We start from the raw sequence: 19280 nt of genomic DNA on the forward strand, positions 1-19280 counted from the left end.
GGCCATCTGGTCCGCATCCATGGGAAGATGGATAGCACGGCCTACCTGGAGATTTTGGCCAAGAACCTCCGCTCCTCCATCAAGGATCTTAAGATGGGTCGTCATTTCATCTTCCAACAAGACAACGACCCAAAGCACACAGCTAAGAAAACCAGAAAACCCAGGTCTGGTTCAAGAGGGAAAAAATCAAGGTGTTGCAGTGGCCTAGTCAGTCTCCTGACATTAACCCAATTGAAAACTTGTGGAAGGAGCTCAAGATTAAAGTCCACATGAGACACCCAAAGAACCTAGATAACTTGGAGAAGATCTGCATGGAGGAGTGGGCCAAGATAACTCCAGAGACTTGTGCCGGCCTGATCAGGTCTTATAAAAGACGATTATTAGCTGTAATTGCAAACAAGGGTTATTCCACAAAATATTAAACCTAGGGGTTGAATAATAATTGATCCACACTTTTATGTTGAAAATGTATTCAAATTTAACTGAGCAACATAACTTGTTGGTTTGTAAGATTTATGCATCTGTTCATAAATCCTGCTCTTGTTTGAAGTTTGCAGGCACTAACTTATTTGCATCTTATCAAACCTGCTAAATCTGCAGGGGGTTCAATACTACTTGTAGGCACTGTATATATATATAAAAGATAATCACCACAAGCAACAGACCTATGGCAATAGGTACACGGATATACATACCCGTTGTGACCTCTTCCAAATGTTGTGGCTCCCTCTCCGACATCCAGTTGAGTCATGCTCACACACTGTTGAAGGCATACGTCAAAACACTTGCTGGGGAGAGCGCCACACCATTTGGAGGGGACAAGAATGTTATGTATAGGTAGACCTTGTAACTATCTAAAATGGATTCCCAGATTTGATGTGTATGTCTTTGTAGCTTTTTCATGGGTCTGTTGTTTGTACTGATAGTATACATTTTTAATTTTTTTCTATAACTCTGGCATAGTATTTGCTATTTGTATGCATTCTCCGCTATGTATATATATTCTCCGCTGTGATTAGGCCATGCTTCTGGATACTTATTTTTGCATCAAGTCATTTGTACATCGACCATTACTTCTCATTGGGTCTCATGTGGTGGTTGCTGCCTCTTCCATTGTAGTAGTCTATTTTGAAGACGAGTTTGGTACAAACTTAAACGGTATAATAAAATGATTACATGCTACCACAGTGTGGGACGACTACTTTTACAGCAGCAGCACGGTCAACCAAGAACGTCCATCTCCTTTTATGCATCTTCCAATGTGTCACCTACATGGTTTGGTGTCCTAATTGCTAATACAGTTTATATTTTATGAATTCTTTTTTTGCATTTATACTATTTTTGTGTAGGATTGTTGCACAAATGGGTAATGGCAGCTTTATACTTACTTCTATTTTGAATGACTACCCCCAAAATCCATGGGTAACCACTTTGTGTTATTTTAGTCCTTGTTGGGATGTACTGTATATACTTTATGCACCCACATGGTTTTAATTCAGTCTATATATAAAGTTTATATTTTTGTACATTTTTTTGGCCTTTTTTATGTAGGGATAACTAGAAAGTATATAGAAAACAATTATTGGTGAAGTTTAGTAAATCAATAAATAGGAATGACTCTTATGTTACTTTTACTCTAAAGCCCGCTACACACGCTTCAATATATCTCACAATCCGTCGTTGGGGTCAAGTTGTAAGTGACGCACATCCGGCATCGTTTGTGAGGTATCTGCGTGTGACAGCTACATGCGATCAGGATTGAACGCAAAACCGTTGATCGCAAACACATCGTATCTTTGTCTAGAATTGAGCGTTTTGTTGCACGAACCTAGTCAATTGTAACGTGTGACATCCCTCATACGATTTTGGTGTCTGATGCTATGTGCGCAGGTGTGCGCTCTGCACCGCAGCTTAAAAAAGGTCCGCTTCAGAGCGCAGCTGAAAAGCTGCGTTCTGAAGCGCCTCACAATGTCTGTCATGCACTAATCTCTGTCAGTCCGTCACTATCTCTGTCCCTCACTCTCAGTCCATGTCAGTCTATCCCCCTCTCTCATATACTCACCGATCCCCGATCCCCGGCGCTGCACGGCATTCACACTGCTCCGGCGGCTTTTACTGTTTTGAAAAAGCCGGCCGCCCATTAAACAATCTCGTATTCCCTGCTTTCCCCGCCCACCAGCGCCTATGATTGGTTACAGTGAGACACGCCCCCACTCTGAGTGACAGGTGTCACACTGCACCCAATCACAGCAGCCGGTGGGCGTGTCTATACTGTGTAGTGAAATAAATAATTAAATAATTAAAAAAAACGGCGTGCGGTTCCCCCCATTTTTAAAACCAGCCAGATAAAGCCATACGGCTGAAGGCTGGTATTCTCAGGATGGGGAGCTCCACGTTATGGGGAGCCCCCCACCCTAACAATATCAGCCAACAGCCGCCCAGAATTGCCGCATACATTATATGCGACAGTTCTGGGGCTGTACCCGGCTCTTCCCGATTTACCCTGGTGCGTTGGCAAATCGGGGTAATAAGGAGTTATTGGCAGCCCATAGCTGCCAATAAGTCCTAGATTAATCATGTCAGGCGTCTATGAGACACCCTCCATGATTAATCTGTAAGTTACAGTAAATAAACACACACACCAGAAAAAATCCTTTATTAGAAATAAAAACACACACACATTCCCTGGTTCACCACTTTAATCAGCCCCAAAAAGCCCTCCTTGTCCGGCGTAATCCAGGATGATCCAGCGTCGCATCCAGTGCTGCTGCATGGAGGTGACCGGAGCCGCAGCAGACACAGCCGCTCCGGTCACCTCCATGCAGCAAATGAAGACAGCCGCGCGATCAGCTGCTGTCACTGAGGTTACCCGCGGCCACCGGTGGATGCAGCGGTGGCCGCGGGTAACCTCAGTGACAGCAGCTGATCGCGCGGCTGTGTTCATTTGCTGTGTGGAGGTGACCGGAGCGGCTGTGTCTGCTGCGGCTCCGGTCACCTCCATGCAGCAGCGCTGGATGCGACGCTGGATCATCCTGGATTACGCCGGACAAGGAGGGCTTTTTGGGGCTGATTAAAGTGGTGAACCAGGGTATATGTGTGTGTTTTTATTTCTAATAAAGGATTTTTTTCTGGTGTGTGTGTTTATTTACTGTAACTTACAGATTAATCATGGAGGGTGTCTCATAGACGCCTGACATGATTAATCTAGGACTTATTGGCAGCTATGGGCTGCCATTAACTCCTTATTACCCCGATTTGCCAACGCACCAGGGTAAATCGGGAAGAGCCGGGTACAGTCCCAGAACTGTCGCATATAATGTATGCGGCAATTCTGGGCGGCTGTTGGCTGATATTGTTAGGGTGGGGGGCTCCCCATAACGTGGAGCTCCCCATCCTGAGAATACCAGCCTTCAGCCGTATGGCTTTATCTGGCTGGTTTTAAAAATGGGGGGAACCGCACGCCGTTTTTTTTAATTATTTAATTATTTATTTCACTACACAGTATAGACACGCCCACCGGCTGCTGTGATTGGGTGCAGTGTGACACCTGTCACTCAGAGTGGGGGCGTGTCTCACTGTAACCAATCATAGGCGCTGGTGGGCGGGGAAAGCAGGGAATACGAAATTGTTTAATGGGCGGCCGGCTTTTTCAAAACAGTAAAAGCCGCCGGAGCAGTGTGAACGCCGTGCAGCGCCGGGGATCGGGGATTGGTGAGTATATGAGAGAGGGCTGCTAACTTCAGTTACTCAGGAGATTAGCGGTCACCGGTGAGTCTTCACTGGTGACCGCTAATCAGGGCGCGACACAGACAGAGCCGCAGCATCACAATGAAGTCGGGTGAAGTTCACCCGAGTTCATTCTGACAGTGCGGCTCTGTCTGTGTCTGCTGTCATCTGCCATTCACCGCTGCTACATGGCTGTCTGTGTCTGCTGTTAGCGGCCATGTAGCAGAGCTGAACGGCAGATGACATAGTAAAAACGCATCCCTACACATTACACACGCTTGGCAAGTCAATAAATAAAAAAAAAAAAAGTGCTCAATGCATACGTCACAGAACACATGATCTAAAGGATCGCACACAAAATTGACCAATTTAACATAGACAACTAACGCTCGTGTGACAGCAAATGAACGACCAACGTGAAATCTCATAGATCCCGTATGCAACCTGGGCGTGTCACATCGCAAATGCGATTGTACAACTAATTGCAACGTGTAAAGTGGGCTTAAAGTATATGTCCATTCTTGACTTCCATTTTTTGTTATCTAATTGATTGCAAACCTTAATTAACTCCTTACTATAATTATGTGTTTTTGGCAAACAGAGCTCTAAAATCCCCTGCAAAGTCATAGTTTAAAAAAAACAAACAACCCAAAACATTCTGACTACCCGCAGCCACCTCTAGAGGGAGCTTACTTCACACTATAATACAATGTAAGAAAGATGCAAATTCTCCTTTCGACCAACTGGGTGTGTAACATAAAGTTGTCTTAGAAAACACCCACAGTGAAGTTCCCAAATGGTTGAAAGTAGTATTTGCATCTTTATTATTGGGGAGGGCACTATATCATTTAAGCAGCTGCATTTAGGGGTAATCCGTTTAAAGGAAATCTGTCACCACTTTGACCTTCTTAAACTGTTAACATTGGTTATAGAATGCTGAAAAAAGCCATACCTTTATGTCTCATATCCGATGCCTTGTTGTTGAAATATCATCTTTTATCACTTTGTGTAAATGAGGTCTTCCAGGCTATGGGGGGCGGGTGCTGCCTGGAAGATAATTCCACCTCCAGAGATTATCGTAAATAAAAGGGGCGTTAGCAGTGTGATGTGTGATGGCCGCTCTCTGCTCTCCCTGCAGAGCTGTGTGTGATTATAACTAACAGTTCTGCAGGGTCCTCTCAGCTTCATCCTCCATCTCACAGGCAGACATTGCTGCAATGCAGCAGAGCTCAGAGAACTGCAAAACATGTTTTTGAAAGAAGATAAGTTTCATTTCTCCTGTTCTGTGTCATTTACGTGTCTCACACTGGTAACATCCCTTTTATTTATAACAATCCCTGATGGCGGAGTTATATTCCAGGCAGCATCCGCCCCATAGCCTGGAAAACCTCATTTACATAAAGTGATAAAAGAGGATTTTTCAACAAGGCATCAGATATGAGACATAAAGGTAAGACTATTGTCAGCATTCTATAACCTGTATGCCCATATTAACAGTTTAACAAGGTTAAAGTGGTGACAGATTCCGTTTAAATTAAAAAAGCCAGTGAAAGGTTTTTTAAAAGGAGTTTCCTATGTAACAAATGTGGTTCTCAAGTGCTTTAACTTATGTAAAATAACAAACCAACCAGTTACTTGCAGTACTCAGGTCAATGAGTTCAGTGATTGGCTGCAGCGGTGATGTGCGCTGTAACCATAATATCACCATTGCAGCCATAACATAAAGACTGAAGCAGTGTTGGAGAGCCGGGAGGGTGAGTAGTTGCTCTGTTTGTTATCTTACATGTATAAACGCATTTGGGGACCACTTTTGATAAAGTAGAAAACCTGTTTAACTCATTAAGCAAACATTTTATAAAATCTATAGCTATGGTGAGAATTTAGTGAGAAATGATAACTAGAAAAGTAGATTCAATTTAACGGGGTTGTTAAATTTTATGTTATCCTTTATTGATAGTATAGGACTTATTTTACTGATTGCCGGGCATCTGACCACTGAGACCCCCAGCAGTCCATAGAATAGGACCCCTGAATAGACCAGATACTGAGCATGTATACTTCTCATCCATTTCTACTGAGTTACCAAATTTAAACGAGTACAGCACTTTGTTAGCTATGGCAGTCCCACTGAGATTGTGCACCTCCACTCCATTCATTCTCTATGGGACTGCCAGGGATAGCTAAGCGCTGTACTTGGCTGTCTTCAGACATCCCATAGAGAATAAGGAGAACCACACGACCAAATATCCAAGATGCAAAAGTGAAATTCTTTATTGAAGGGAGTAGGTGCGGGGCGGCACAGAACAAGTGGGGACACAGACCATCAACCTCCAACCATTTATATATTGCATGTAGAATTTGAACTATGCTGACATGATATAGTCATCTGCACATATATGTATAACCAGACATAGGAGTAAACCACAAGGAGTAGAAAAATTGGGTATATAGCCACAGAGAAAATTCAATCAAACAGAGATGTATACACTGTATGAAAAAAAGTATTTCATGTGTAGTATATCAATAAGTCCCTACAGCTGATTATACACACTGATATCCACCAACAATATGAGGGTGGCAAGAAAGGTAATAGATTACATGCATAACCACACAAGTCAAAAGGAACAGTGTGATACTGTCGGACGGAAGGAAATCCATTCACATCCTAACAGTGAGAGTCCCTGATCAGCATTCAACTATAACCAAAGGTTTAGGTTGAATTTTTCTATGCCTAACCTGCGTATATAATTACATCAGGGACACACTTTCAAGGCTAAAATGTATGGGGAAAGAGCGGTGACACTCTAATTTCATTCACATCTAAACAGTAAACGTCCCTGATCAGCGCTAAACTATAGGCCCCTGACGAAGGCTTCACCGCCGAAACGGCCGTCGGGTAGGACACGGACGCCTCTCTCTGACCTCCCCAAGTCTTCAGGTAGAGTGTGCTACTGCTCTTTCTTCATATTTGAATCTTGGAAGTGTTTCTCTGATATAATTACACACCCAGGCTGGGTATATTAATATCTAACCGTAAATTTTCAGCTATAGTTTAGCGCTGATCAGGGACGTTTACTGTTTAGATGTGAATGAAATTAGAGTGTCACCGCTCTTTCCCCATACATTTTAGCCTTGAAAGTGTGTCCCTGATGTAATTATATACGCAGGTTAGGCATAGAAAAATTCAACCTAAACCTTTGGTTATAGTTGAATGCTGATCAGGGACTCTCACTGTTGGGATGTGAATGGATTTCCTTCCGTCCGACAGTATCACACTGTTCCTTTTGACTTGTGTGGTTATGCATGTAATCTATTACCTTTCTTGCCACCCTCATATTGTTGGTGGATATCAGTGTGTATAATCAGCTGTAGGGACTTATTGATATACTACACATGAAATACTTTTTTTCATACAGTGTATACATCTCTGTTTGATTGAATTTTCTCTGTGGCTATATACCCAATTTTTCTACTCCTTGTGGTTTACTCCTATGTCTGGTTATACATATATGTGCAGATGACTATATCATGTCAGCATAGTTCAAATTCTACATGCAATATATAAATGGTTGGAGGTTGATGGTCTGTGTCCCCACTTGTTCCGTGCCGCCCCGCACCTACTCCCTTCAATAAACAATTTCACTTTTGCATCTTGGATATTTGGTCGTGTGGTTCTCCTTATCTCATAGTTATTACGACTTATCTCCAGTCCCCATCCAGTTCTCATACATAATATGATTTTTACCGTTTATATATGTATCTGGTAAATCATGGTGTGGCTGTGGCTCTATGTGATCCCATAGAGAATGAATACAGTATTGATGCAAATGCTTGACCTCACCTCTACTCAGAAAAGGTCCCGTTCTCATATTGCTGGGGGTCTCAGTGATCAGGTTCCCCGCAATCAACAAGTTATCACCTATCATTTTGATAGGAGAAAACCCCTTTGTGTGTCATATTTTGTAGAACCATGTCTAATATATTATAGAGAACCTAAGAGGAAATTCCACCGGTGGCATGGATCAGTGGTGGCCCCCCAAATTACCAATATCTGTTTTAAATGAGAGTCAGACCAGAAACTAATCACATGGGAAAAAAGAAAGAGAGGGGAAGTCTCTGCTGTAGACTTCTCCATTCGTTCTGTTCTGCAAGGTTCCTTCTGAAGCCAGGGCAGCTCCGTGCAGCGGCTGTGACATCCTCCGTTAAGGTGGTTGAGCTAATCTTCCATATCTTCATAGTCACAGGGGAAGGTCTCTGCCATCTACTCCCTGCCCCTCAATGGGCAATACACAATAAAGCTAAAGGCACATATGGTAAAATATTGGCCAAAATGTAAGTATTAGCAATAATTGTATGACCCATGGTAATGCGGACCCTAAAGTATGCATACAATGCATACCTACATTGTGCTGTCATTTAGAATCTCTCCAGTTATCTGGACAGTGGTTTCTTACTGTTGCCATCCCATAATACTTTAATGTTTTACATAGATTTTTCTGTAGCCTGCCTTTGGGTTTTCTGACAATAAACTGTCCCATGAATAATAAATGTATTATGTCATATTTTGTCTTTCTGTCCCTTTTTCTAGGGCCCACCAGGTCCACCAGGATATCCTGGAAACGACGGTCCTCCGGGTCCTCCTGTAAGTAACATGGAACTTCAGGCTTAAGGGTGCTTTACACGAGACGATCTATCGTGCGATAGATCATCGGGGTCATGGTTTTTGTGACGCACATCCGGCATCGCTTGCGACGTTGGCCTGTGTGACACATCTTAGCGACGCAGTATCGCTCACAAATCGTGAGTCATGTACTCGCCGCTAGGTTTCATAAAATCGTTTATGAAACATGACGCCGGTTGTTCATCGTTTCCGTGGCATCACACGTTGCTCCTTGTGACACCACGGGAACGATGAACATCGCTTACCTGCATCCCGCGGCTCCCGCCGGCTATTTGGGAGGAAGGAGGTGGGCGGGATGTTTACATCCCGCTCATCTCCGCCCCTCCGCTTCTATTGGCCGGCCGCCGCGTGATGTCGCTGTGACGCCGAACATCCCTCCCGCTTCAGGAAGTGGATGTTCGCCGCCCTCAGCGACGTCGCACGGGAGGTAAGTACATGTGACGGGGGGGTTAACGAGTTTGTGCGCCACGGGCAATCGCCCGTGACGCACAAACGACGGGGGCGGGTACGATCGATCGTGAAATCGCACGATCGGTCGTCCCGTGTAAAGCAGCCTTTAGAAACAGCAGTAATTTGTATAGGAAATTGTTATGTATCTAAAATAGATATAGATAAAATATTTTCCTGAAACAAAAAAATACCATATGGGTGTGTTCACACTGAGTGTTTTCATGAACTTTTGGAGGACAAATTTAGTGGAAACTCTTAACACTCCTCAAAAACTCAAAACAGCTCAAAAACGTGGGGCCACAGTCATCATTTGCATTTATTTAAGTCACTTTTAATTTTTTGACTTGTGGATATTGCTTACTTTTTTGCACCAAATTCATAAAAATGGCAATTCATGAACTTTGTGCAAAGCTCAAAATTGTCGTGTCTTCATTTTCTATCATTAACCTTTTTTTTGCGATTTCTTAGTTTTAAAAGTCACATTTAAAAGGGAACCTGTCACCGGATTTGGTGACTATAAGCAGCGGCCACCACTAGTGGACTCTTATATACGGCAGTCTAACATGCTGTATATAAGAGCCCAGGCCACTGTGTAGAGCGTAAAAATGACTTTATAATACTCACCTAGGAGGTCGGACCGGTGCAGACTGGTCAAATGGGGGGCGCTGTTCTCCGGGACCGGCGCATCCTCTTTCAGCCATCTTGGTCTTCCTTCTTTTGAAGCCTGTGTGCATGACGCGTCCTACGTCATCCACACTCGCCGGCACTAAGGTCCTGTGCAGATGCACTTTGATCTGCCCTGCTCAGGACCTGTGTGTATGACGTCGGACGCGTCATGCACACCGGCTTCAGAACAAGGAAGACCAAGATGGCCGAAAGAGGAGGCGCCGGCACCGGAGAACGGAGACACCCATCTGATCAGTCTGCACCGGAGCGACCTCCTAGGTGACTATTATAAAGTGTATTTTATGTTCTACACAGCAGCCTGGGCTCTTATATACCGTATTTTTCGGACTATAAGACGCACCTGACCATAAGACGCACCCTGGTTTTATAGGAGGAAAATAGGAAAATAAAATTTTAACTAAAAAATGTGGTCATGACACACTGTTATGGGGCGAGGATTTGCTGCTGACACTATTATGGGGGTAATGTCCCCAAATTCTCTACTAAGGTACCCCATTCTGGTAACGATCCTCCTGTCTTGTATATGATCCTGCTCATATAACCCCATTCATCCTGCTCATATACCCCCATCCATCCTGCTCATATACCCCCATCCATCCTGCTTATATACCAGCATCCTGCTCATATACCCCCATCCTGCTCATATACCCGCATCCATGCTGCTCATATACCGCCATCCTGCTATATACCCCCCATCCTGGTCATATACCCCCATCCATCCTGCTCATATACCACCATCCTGCTCATATACCCCCATCCATCCTGCTCATATACCCCCATTCATCCTGCTCATATACCCCCATCCTGCTATATACCGCCCATCCTGCTCATATACCCCATCCTGCTCATATACCCCCATCCTGCTCATAATATACCCCCATCCTGCTGATAAAATACCCCCATCCTGGTATATGGCCTGTATCCTATGGCACAGAAAAAAAAATAAACGTTTATACTCACCTTTCCTCACTCCCTGCAGCACCGATCATCTTCCTGTCTGTCTCAGCTGCAGCGCTGCTGTGTGGAGCCATCACCGCTGTCTGCAGCATCGCGATGTCTTCCTGTCTGTGCCGGTCAGCTGATCTGTGTGGACACTAGCGGCACGCACAGGGATGACATAATCGCTGTGCTCACCGCTCTCTACACAGATCATCTGACCGGCACAGACAGGAAGACATCGCGATGCTTCAGGGGGACGGCTCCACACACGGTGACGGGTGAGTACACTGATTCACTGCACCCCGAGCTGATAATGATGCACGGGGGGCAGTGAATGCAGCCGCAAATGATCACTCCAGGCTGCACTTGCCAGGGGTGATCATGGGGGCCGGCTGTTAATTATGTGCGCACCCCCGCCCATCACCCCGCCCACCTGTCAGCGCCGGCTTCACTGCTGAGAGATGGGCGGGAGGATGGGCGTGCATATGTAATGAGCGGGCCCACGTGGTCACGGCAGGCTGCTACAGCCTGCTCGTGCCCCCGATGACCCGCTCCACCTCAGCACCGACATTCCCCGCAGCCACATTCAGACCATAAGTCGCACCCCCCACTTTCCCCCAACATTTGGGGGAAAAAGAGTGCGTCTTATGGTTCGAAAAATACGGTATACATGTTAGAATGCTGTATATAAGAGCCCATTGGTGCTGGCCACAGCTTATAGTCACCAAATCTGGTGACAGGTTCCTTTCAAGAAAATTTCACAAAAAATGTGATTTTTATTTCTTTTTATTTGCTTTTTAACCTGATGTACATTACTGCATTCCCCTGGAATGATTTTGAATTGTGCCTATTTTGCAACTTTTTAAAGTCAAAAGTGTAAAAAAAATCGATAAAGCCACCTTGACATAAAAATCAAACCAAACCAAACCAAAAAAGACACACAAAAAAGCACAAATCATTTGATGAGTTTTTCACAAATCACAAAGTCACTAATTGAAAGGTATTCACTCCCCCCCAAAAAAATGTGGGAAATGCAATGATGAATTGGGCACTTGAAGTTTCCGCTCAGATTACGCTCCAAAAACTCACCAGGAAGACTCAGGCCCCAATTCATCAAAACTTTAAAGTCACAAAACTTTAAAAGTCCTATGCAACTATATTACGGAAGACTCTATAACAAGTTTGAAAAAAAGGGCTGAATGATTCCTCAGTACATACAACATTGTCTGTTATAAATCATTTAATGATGAAATGTATATAACTGGTGGAGGAAGGTTGAACTAGATGGACCTAAGTCTTTTTTCAACCTATGTAACTATGTAGCATAAAAACCTTCAAATAGTCGAAAATCTTTTGCGCAACTCAAGGCTACAAAATTGGCCTGCTAAAGACTGTGTGTATACTCTATTAGGCTATGTTCCCACCATGAGCTTTTGGTGAGTTTTTGAATTTGCTGAATTTTTGCATCATTTCTACACCTATCATATAAATTAGGTTACTTGCGTTTTTTTTCATGCTTTTTTGTGTGCTTTTTTTGCATGCAAATTAATATACGGTACCTCTTTGCGAATTACCTGCATTTTTTCCATATCTAATGCAAGTCTATAGGAATCATCTTTTCATAAAACACATTGTACCCACAAGAGAAATTAATGACAAAAAAAAAGCCAGCTGCCCTCTGAAATGCTAAAGCATGCAAACCATGAATGTAAGAGTATAGACATGCATTACTACTAGAGGAAATATAAGAAAAAAAATAGATATTTAGAATACAAAAATGGCCATTTCTATATTTGCCCATTAGCCACGTCGAGGCAATCTCATATTACTGGAAACCTACACTGAACTAAAGCCTCTCTCTAGGTTGAAAACCTCCATGTGTATGGGTGAATAGAAACCCACCATTAGCCACAGGTGACTTTATTCTTTATAGCAGGTTTCTACTCGCCCATACAAATGGAGGTTTTCAACCCAGAGAGAGGCTATAGTTCAGTATAGGTTCCCAGTAATAGGAGATTGCTGTGACGTGGCTACTGGGCAGATATTGAAATTGTCATTTTTGTATGCTAAATATCTCAATTTTCTCTTAGATTTCATTTAGCAGTAGTGCATGTCTATAGTCTTACATTCATTGTTTGCATGCTTTAGCATTTCAGAGTGCAGTCTTTTTTTGTCATTATATGTCATGTTCAGTTATGCACCTATTCACCTTGCAAATATGGGAGTGCCATCAGTCTTTTTGTCCGCAAAAGAAACTTTACATGTTGTGGATTTGAAACTCGCACCACAGGTCAGATTACACTCAGTGAAAAAAAGTACAAGGGGCAGGAGATTTCTATAAATCCCATCCACTTTACTGGAACTGTAAAACAGTGCATTTTTGATGCAGCAAAAATACGCAGCATGGAAAACTCACCAAAAACTTATTATTGACACACAGCCTAATGAGGGTTTATTTATCATAATGTTTGCTATGTACTGTAGACATATGGTAAATGTACTATAATAACATCAAGATGATATAATTATTGTTATTCATGTAACTTTGACTCCATAAAATCATTTTAGGGTCCTCCTGGAGGAAATAAGGGACAAAAAGGAGAAACAGGAGAATCAGGAAAAATAGTAAGTATTTCCACCCTTTATATAAGAAGCAACTCCTTTAGTTGTTCCCTATTAGAGTTCAGTATTGTTAGTAGCTGTTTTATACATGTAGTCTTCCTGATAGGGATGATTCCTGTACCAAACTGCTTCTTTGGAAATTGTTTTCAATCTCTCATTATGTACTAGGGCAAGCCTGGGAAAGAAGGACGGAGCGGATTTCCTGGTATTGAGGTTGGTATCAATTATATCCAAATCAGTATTTTCTATATTAAAATAACAATAAATAAACCAAATGTACAATATTTTTTTATTATTTCAGGGTGCTACTGGTGATCGTGGATTTCCAGGAAATTCTGGCAGAGATGGTGAGAAGGTAAGCAGATATACAAACTAAATTTTGACTATCCTTTTTCATATTTTTCAGGCAATTGCCTGCAAATCGGGGAGGTCCTTATACCCCCACCAATCACTTAATAGACCCCTGGAGAGCTTGCAGCTCAGGAGTCAGGATAGCACAGCTCCTGCCTAAGCGTGTACACAGAGCTGGATATGAATTCAATAGAAAGTACAGGCTTAGTAGTCCATGCTTTTATTGAATTTGCACCCAACTCTGCGCTTATAGACAGGAGCTCTGCCATCCTGTGTCCTGAGCTACAAACTGTTCAGGGCACCAATTGAGTGATCGGTGGGGGTGTAAGGACTCAGGAACCCCACTGATCTGCGGGCAATTAAAGTGTCTGCCAAATATGAAAGAAAAAAAACATATTCAGAGTTTAATTATTTTTTAAATCAGTAGTAGGCTGAAGTTTGACAATTTCGCACAATTCATCAATATATCCTATCATTGAAGTTTATACAAAACTTTTTCTCACCTAAATTGTATTATATAAGGTGGCATCAAAATGGTAGTTGTTTTTTTCCTTATTCATTGTTCTCTGGTATCACAAATTCACCTATTCAAGTAAGGGCAGGGGTAGACCGCTGTAGAGTCTCTCATCCAAGAGAATAGGGCTGATTATACAAATAACACTGATCAGAGGTTAATCAGAGTGTCAGCTTAGCGTGATATTATTCTCTCAGATGCGAGAATCAGAGCACACTGAGAAGAAGATGGAGAACAAAATTCCCCCATCTTCTCCATTGTGCCAGTGCGAGGAAATCAGACTGCACTCAGATATCTTCCAGGTGCAGCACAATGATTTCCACACATTCATTGACTTGCGTGGCCAAGGGCGATTCGAATATCAGATCAAACTGACATTCAGAAATTTTTTTCCACTTACAGACACTTTGGAAAACAATCTGAGAAGTGCTCAGCCCCATAGACTAACATTGGTATGAGCATGAGCCGATGTTTTGTTGGATCGCATTTGGACCAAAATTATCCCCCTCTGTCCCTGCCCTAAAGGAGAGTGAATTGCATTACCAGACACAGCCCATGGAAAAGGCTAGCACTGTCTCTTGGAAAAAAAAGAAGACATTTTTCTAATCTTTGACAACCCCTTTAAGATTAAGTTCCCACGATTAGAGATGAGCGGACCCATGGAAGTTCAGTTCGGCGGGTTCAGCCGGACTTTAGGTAAAGTTCAGTTTGGGACCTTGACCTGAACCCCAATGGAAGTCACTAATTGGGTAGTTTGGCTCTGCACCCACATGCAGTCAGCCATAAGCAGATCCCTTCCAGGGGAAGGTAGACAGAGTTTACCATTTTTTTTGTTTGGTGCACACTACATCCATTCATGCTGTTGTTATCCTCAGTGTGAGCCATGCAAGCGGCCCTCCCTAGGCTGAGCACCGAGCGTACCCGAGCAGAGCGATGCTCATGCAAGTGGTTTACATATGTACAGCACCCTAACCCCAAACCTAAACTTTGTTTTTTTTTGTAAAGTCTGTGTTTGGTACGAACCCCAAACCACAGGTTCACTGATCTCTACCCATGTTGCTTTTTGGTGAGTTTTTGACAATTTCCATACAGTTCCAAAGTGGATGGGATATATAAAAATCACACGTCCACTCTACTTTCTTTAACGCTGAGTAAACCAATCTGCAGTGGGTGTTTGAAATCCGCAACATGTCAATTTCTCTGGTGGGTACACTAAGGGGCACTTTGCACGCTGCAACATCGCACATGCGATCTCGTTGGGGTCAAATTGAAAGTGATGCACATCCGGCGTCGCAGGCGATATCGTAGTGTGTAAATCCTTTATGATACGATTAACGAGCGCAAAAGCGTCGTAATCGTATCATTGGTGTAGCCTCGGTCATTTCCATGAATTTGGAAAAACCGATGTTACGATGTTGTTCCTCGTTCCTGCGGCAGCACACATCGCTGTGTGTGAAGCCGCAGGAGCGAGGAACATCTCCTACCGGCGTCCTGCGGCTCACGCTGGCTATGCGGAAGAACGGAGGTGGGCGGGATGTTTACGTCCCGCTCATCTCCGCCCCTCCGCTTCTATTGGCCGCCTGCCGTGTGACGTCACTATGACGCCGCACGACCCGCCCCCTTAATAAGGAGGCGGTTCGCTGGCCAGACCGACGTCGCAGGGCAGGTGAGTGCATGTGAAGCTGCCGTAGCGATAATGTTCGCTACGGCATCTATCACCATGATATCGCAGCTGCGACGGGGGCATGGACTATCGTGCTCGGCATCGCAGCATCGGCTTGCGATGTCATAGTGTGCAAAGTGCCCCTAAGTCTTATGTGCAAATTTTCCTTATAGAATTGCATTAAATGTGGAAAATCTGCAGATAAAAAAAGCATATGTATTTTCAATGCATTTCTGCTGAAGAAAAGCGCTAAAAATAAATTTAATCCAAACATGACTGTTTCAAAAAAGTTTTGTCAAAGCCAAATACTAGGAAGTATTAAAAAGTAGCTTTAGTTAAAACATGAAATATTAAAAACACTGAAAACCTCAGCGTCAAAAAGGCAATGTAAACACACCCTTAAAGACGCAATGAATAAAACACAAATTTTGATAAATCACACTTTTATTTTGTTTGGTATTAAATTCTGACACCTGAAAAGTTTAGTTAATTTACTCTTTATAATTCAGTGCGTTTTATTTTCAGGGTGTAAAAGGCGATCGTGGATTTCCCGGACCTCCTGGACAGGTATGAACATGTATGCATTTTCTGTTTATGTCATGGATTAATAAAGTCGGTATCTTTTTTTGGGAACCAATATGTTATTCCATTATGGTAGTGTTTCGCAAACTCCAGTCCTCAGGGTCACCAACATGTCATGTTTTCAGGATTCATTAGTATTGCACAGGTGAAAGAAAATGTGTCAATTTCTGATGATTCCATCACCTGTGCAATGCTAAAGAAATCCTAAAAACATGATCTGCTGGGGGCCCTGAGGCCTGGAGTGTGGGAAACACAGAATTATAAAAAAATTGAAAAAAATCCAGCACTCAAAGCATTCAACTGAAATTGTTTTATATTTTATTCATTGATCTGTGTAATTATTAAAGACATTTCGGTCATCCGACCTTCATCAGTTTACACTATAATAAAAAGATACATAAAAGATTTTTAAGTATACAGAAATAATGGCATTATACAATCATGGTAACAAAAAAAGGGCAGAAATATTCACCACATTATAATGCATGAATCATGAACTATGATATACAAAAAATGTCAACAAAAAGACAAAAGTGAAGAATCTGTCAGTTGAGCCGCTTCACTAGCAGATATAATGTCCACCTAAAGATATAATTGAAATACAGATAAAATGTAGCATAATAGAACCATTATACAACAAAAGGGGAACCAAACAGGAAACCCAAAATTTTATCCAAAAATGTGTATCTTGCTAATATAGAAGGACAAAGAGCCTAAGCACCAGCACTGAGACACTATTCTACTCTAATAAAACAGACAATACACAGAAATATCAAGCAATGAACACTCACCAGAAAGGGCTCTGTAGAAATATATGAAAAAGCTGGACCAGAGGAAAAAGCTGCCCGTCCGGGTCTGCAGTCAATGTAATCTGACAGTCCAATGTCCAGATTTAATGGTTATTGCATAAGGGGACATTGCCAGTCAGCGCAATTTTAGCGCTTGCCAACCATCTGGTTCACATGTTGCCAGCCAGGATCGTCACTTCCGGTTTGCGGACCGGAAGTGACGTTCCGCGGTGAGGAGTGGCTGTCTGTGTATGTCTACAGTTGCCAACCATCAGGATTTACACATTGCCAGCCGGTGACGTCACTTCCGGTTTTCGGACCGGAAGTGACGCTCCGTGACGTCACTTCCGGTCTCCAGACCGGAAGTGACGCTCTATAACTTGTTAATGAGCTAATTGAGCGGTCTATTTAAATCTGGACATTGGACTGTCAGATTACATTGACTGCAGACCCGGACGGGCAGCTTTTTCCTCTGGTCCAGCTTTTTCATATATTTCTACAGAGCCCTTTCTGGTGAGTGTTCATTGCTTGATATTTCTGTGTATTGTCTGTTTTATTAGAGTAGAATAGTGTCTCAGTGCTGGTGCTTAGGCTCTTTGTCCTTCTATATTAGCAAGATACACATTTTTGGATAAAATTTTGGGTTTCCTGTTTGGTTCCCCTTTTGTTGTATAATGGTTCTATTATGCTACATTTTATCTGTATTTCAATTATATCTTTAGGTGGACATTATATCTGCTAGTGAAGTGGCTCAACTGACAGATTCTTCACTTTTGTCTTTTTGTTGACATTTTTTGTATATCATAGTTCATGATTCATGCATTATAATGTGGTGAATATTTCTGCCCTTTTTTTGTTACCATGATTGTATAATGCCATTATTTCTGTATACTTAAAAATCTTTTATGTATCTTTTTATTATAGTGTAAACTGATGAAGGTCGGATGACCGAAACGTCTTTAATAATTACACAGATCAATGAATAAAATATAAAACAATTTCAGTTGAATGCTTTGAGTGCTGGATTTTTTTCAATTTTTTGATCTGGGGTGGGACCCTATCCAAGCACCAGCGACTATAGAAGGAGTGCCACATTTCTATATTTTATATTAAACACAGAATTATGGTATCTCAGATGCATCCAACAAGTAAAAGAATACATTAATTCCCTGGAGAGATCATCAGCAAATGATAGGTCTAAGGGCTCATTCAGACGAGTGTCTAATCGGTCCATATACTGTCTAATCGGTCCATATACTGTCTAATCGGTCCATATACTGTCTAATCGGTCCATATACTGTCTAATCGGTCCATATACTGTTTGTTTGCACAAGGGATAACACATGGAGAGCACACAGACTTATTTTAGCCAGTGTGCCAGTGGACAAGGCTTATTTTCCACATGGACTGGTATTCCGCATGTAAAAAAAATATCACGCATGCACAATTTCTAGAAAAGAATAGTGAATGCAATGTAAAGTCAGAAAGTGCACTTGTCTGCAATGCGGATGTGCACACGGAGCTGCACCTGGAGCCAGTCACATCCGCAATTGGTAGATGCAACTGGATCATTTTTCAATACCGTACAACCAATTAAACCCACACTAAGGCTTTATTCACACATCGGTATATTTGATCAGTGTTTCATCAATGTTTGCCAAAACCAGGAGTGTCTCCAAAACACAGAACAAGTGTCAATCTTTCAATTATAGTATTTCTCTGTAAATTCCTCTCCTGGCTTTGGCATACAAACACTGATACAAAAATACTGACCAAATACTGAATACTGACATGTGGATGAGGCCTTAAACTGACTTAATTCCCTGTAGAGCATGCAGTGAGCCATTACTTTGTCCATTCCCACAATCAACCAGCCATTCTGCTTGTTTTTTGGAGCAAACTGACTGCCATAAATGTAGCTCCGCTGAGCTTCACTGAACTGTACAAAAAAACTTACATAAATCAATTGTAAGAAACGTTATAATACATCTTATCAGTGAAATCTGCTTCTTTCTCCCTTTATGAGCCACTTCTCCTTCTCCCTCTGCCTCCAAAGTTACCATCTCTCTGTAAAATAACAGCTCAACTGTCAGCACAGTGAGGTGTCACGTTACTCAGCCTTTACAGTCTACATAGAAAGGAGTGGAGAAAAGGAGAGTGGAGCAAAGTGAGAAAATAGACAGAGGGAGAGACACATAAAGATTGTGCTGAGCTTTAAGACAAGTCTTTTATCTCACCTGTGAGCTGGATACACATCTGCACTGAACAGTACTGTTG

The 19280-nt window shown here is 42.5% G+C and overlaps 1 protein-coding gene across 1 annotated transcript in view; it reads left to right on the top strand.

Annotated features, from left to right (window-relative positions):
- The window catches only part of COL4A5 (collagen type IV alpha 5 chain), a 354376-nt gene that overhangs the window by 177863 nt on the left and 157233 nt on the right, over positions 1-19280 (top strand). The window contains exons 14-18 of the mRNA XM_075323931.1: positions 8315-8368; positions 13052-13108; positions 13274-13318; positions 13407-13460; positions 16159-16200. Coding sequence (XP_075180046.1) covers positions 8315-8368; positions 13052-13108; positions 13274-13318; positions 13407-13460; positions 16159-16200 — 252 coding nt within the window. The remainder of the gene's footprint in view (positions 1-8314; positions 8369-13051; positions 13109-13273; positions 13319-13406; positions 13461-16158; positions 16201-19280) is intronic.

This window comes from Anomaloglossus baeobatrachus, chromosome 9, assembly GCF_048569485.1.
Source record: "Anomaloglossus baeobatrachus isolate aAnoBae1 chromosome 9, aAnoBae1.hap1, whole genome shotgun sequence".
Lineage (NCBI taxonomy): Eukaryota > Metazoa > Chordata > Amphibia > Anura > Aromobatidae > Anomaloglossus > Anomaloglossus baeobatrachus.